This window comes from Pinus tabuliformis, chromosome Q (genome assembly GCF_031772625.1).
Source record: "Pinus tabuliformis cultivar Carrire ecotype Pingquan chromosome Q, CPIR1, whole genome shotgun sequence".
In the NCBI taxonomy this organism is placed as follows: Eukaryota; Viridiplantae; Streptophyta; class Pinopsida; order Pinales; family Pinaceae; genus Pinus; species Pinus tabuliformis.
Genome location: NC_142296.1, coordinates 407,419,155 through 407,422,194, shown reverse-complemented (window position 1 = coordinate 407,422,194; position 3,040 = coordinate 407,419,155). Strand labels below are relative to the sequence as shown.

At 43.4% G+C, this 3,040-nt stretch overlaps 1 protein-coding gene across 1 annotated transcript; it reads right to left on the bottom strand.

The window, feature by feature from the left end:
- Nucleotides 1-256: 256 nt before the first annotated feature.
- On the bottom strand, nucleotides 257-1,261 carry LOC149219905 (uncharacterized). Its single transcript, XM_089386952.1, has one exon. The coding sequence runs from the start codon at nucleotides 1,259-1,261 to the stop codon at nucleotides 257-259; it is 1,005 nt and encodes a 334-aa protein (XP_089243078.1).
- Nucleotides 1,262-3,040: the final 1,779 nt, after the last annotated feature.

Below are 3,040 nucleotides of genomic sequence, written 5' to 3'. Positions count from 1 at the left end.
TTCAACAAGAGTGACATTGGGAGGTGCCTTGTAGATCCACTGAAGTGGGATGTGGCCAGGGAAGCTAATTGTTGTAAGGTTTTCACATTATTCCCCTGCTCATCTGTCAATTGCCAAATGGAGTTAATAGATTTTCGTCCATTTTCATATTTGTGAAATAATTTTGTGTTATCATCTCCCTCAAGCAACCATATAGCTCTACTTCTCAGCCTCCAGGTTTCTTCCCGATCCTTTAGAATTTTACTTCTCTTTGTTATTAAGGAAGTGAGCTTTTCCTTCTGTTCAATAGAGGTGAACCCCCCCCCCCTTGCTCATCTTCCAAGGCAACAATCTCTGCTTCAGTGTCCCTTAGGGTTTGATCATCCTGTTCTCTCTTGTTGTGTGCCCAGATTTTAGATAATCTCTTCAGCTCCTTTAGATTGTGTGCAAAGCCTTCAACTATATTCCCACCAGTAGCAGGAGGGTGTGTCTTCCAATATTCAGTTACCATTCTAATATAGGTTGCATCCTTCAACCAAGTAGAGTTGAATTTGAAAGGGGCTTTAGGTTTGTTCAGTCCTCCTCTTATTTCAAGGTATATCGGAAAATGGTCTGATATACCCCCTGATCTAACCCATTGCCTGTAGTTATAGCCCATACCCAACAATCGCTCCTTGATGAGAAAGCGATCTAGCCTTCTAGCGAGGCTGTCCTCTCCAATTCTTTTATTCCTCCAAGTAGGTTGAATTTTTGCAGATGGAATATCAATAAGACTGTGACTCTCCAGTATGTTCTCAAAGAAAGCAGATAGGGGGTCAATTTGGGCATGATGTCCCCATGACTCCGAGAATCCAATAGAGAAGTTTAAGTCTCCTCCAAGGATTATGTTGTCCTTTTGCAGAAGATTGGAGTTCAGTAATTGTTCCCAGAATTCTCCACGGGATTGACATGGCCCGTATACATTGATAAGTCTTAAGTCGGTGCCCAGTTCAGATGAGAAGATGTTCGCCCCGATGTGTCCATTGCCTCCCCATATGTTACATAATTTGATAGTCCGAGAGTTGAAACCCATAGCAATGCCTCCCGAGCGGCCATTGACATCAAGGGCTTGAAATGACCAACCAGGAAGCATGGATTCTAGCAGGTGTGAGATTACTTCTGCAAGACCTAGGGTTTCTTGAAGAAATATGACATCGACCAGTTCAGTCCTAAGAATTCTGCGGAAAACTAGTTTTTTCTCAGGGCTAGCTAACCCTCGACAATTAAAGGATAGCAGCTTCATAGGGGAGATGAATCCAAGGAGTTCTGTTGATCTAGGTGGATGTTGGTGGCCACCTGCCTATCCCACTTGGACCCCCATAACTGTCTCTTTCAGTTTTTCAGTTTCCTTATTTGTAGCACAATTTACTATTTTTAGCAGTTTTTTCGGGTCCTAAACTTCTGGAGCCGTTTTGAGGCCCTAAACGACGTTTTTTGGGAAATCTAGGAGCAACATGGACCAATTTTGCTCTTTCCAAAGTTGTAGTCCCCAGATAGATATTGCTAACGAGTTATTGTGTGATCAAACGAAGATCGTATGCCAAAGTTACGACCCCGGGAAGTTGATGTACTGATTTACCCGAAACGGGGCCCATAGTTTGGTGTTTCATCTCCTAGGGTTAGGTTTTTGGATGTTTAAGGTTTTCCTTTGTTTCTCAACAATAAATAGGCCTTCGAGCCTCATTGTAACACAGTTTAGAGGCATGTTTCCGCCACATCTCTTCTCAGAGATAAACTACCATCGCCCTAGCTATTTTATTTCCATTTATGTTTGTAAGCATATTTTAGTCTTTTACATTAATGAAATGAAGTATTATTTCCACTGCATCTCTGTATTTATGGTTGTTTCTGTACTTTATTGCGTTCCTGTTTAAATCTGGATTAGTAGTATTAGAGCGGTCTACTATTTCTCTGTTTTTCTTTGCATGTCCCCAACGAGGTTGGGATATAAGGAGTTAGGGCTTGAACTGGTCAAACCTTTGCAAGACCAGCCTCGCAAATCCTAACGGCCTCCCGTGGCGGATGAAAAGAAAGACGAGGGGGCAGGAGATCCTATCAAAATCTTGCTCGAAGAGGCCCTCGAGTGACAAAGGAATGCGATGATGGACAACTTTGCCCAGATCCTTTAGTGGCTACCCAGAGGCGACGCATTAGCATCCAACAGCTACTTTGGAAATGCCACACCCTTTAAGATACAAGTTAATTTTGAAATCCCCATATTCGAGGGTCAAATAGACGCCGATGTCGTAGATAAATGGTTAAATCCACTATAAGGGTATTTTTTTGTTCATGATTTTTCCAGTCGGGAAAAGAATATTTTTGCTTTTCTCAAAGCAGCCCCCCACGTCAAGGAATGGTGGGAAACCTACTACGAGCATAGGGATGAAAGTACGAACTCACTGTTTTCAGCTGCTCCCACTTGGAATTCATTCCGGGATGCCATCAAGGAGTAGTATTACCCTGTCAAAAGCTATGAGGACAAATGCATAAAGTGGACCACACTACAGCAAGGAAGGGACCAAGATGTGCTGGAGTTCACAAACATTTTTCATACCCTTCGCACACATTTGGGTATCAAGGATTCTGAGCTGCTTTTGGTACTCAAATACTGTGGCTGCCTACACAGGGACATCCAAGATGAGATAGAGTTTCTGAACATCTCCTCGCTCAGCACGGTGTACCAATACGCTGTCAAGATCGAGTAGAATTTTAAACAGAAGAAGCGAGACTTTGGATCTATGAATCCGAAGACCAAAGGACAAAACCAAGACGGGGTGAACTAAGACAACCCGCCGAAGCCGCAAGAAAAGAACAATACCACGAAGTCAAAGAAGGACACAGGAAAGTGGTGCGAGTTCCATAAGAGCCCCACTCATAACACAAGTGAGTGTCAGACGAAGCAGTCAGTGGTGGACGAGTTGAAGGCTTCTGAATCAGATGCATGTTTCGACCCTGAGTCAGAACCCGACAAGGGGAATGACAAAGGGAAGCAGATCATTGATGCGAAGACCAATACCACTGT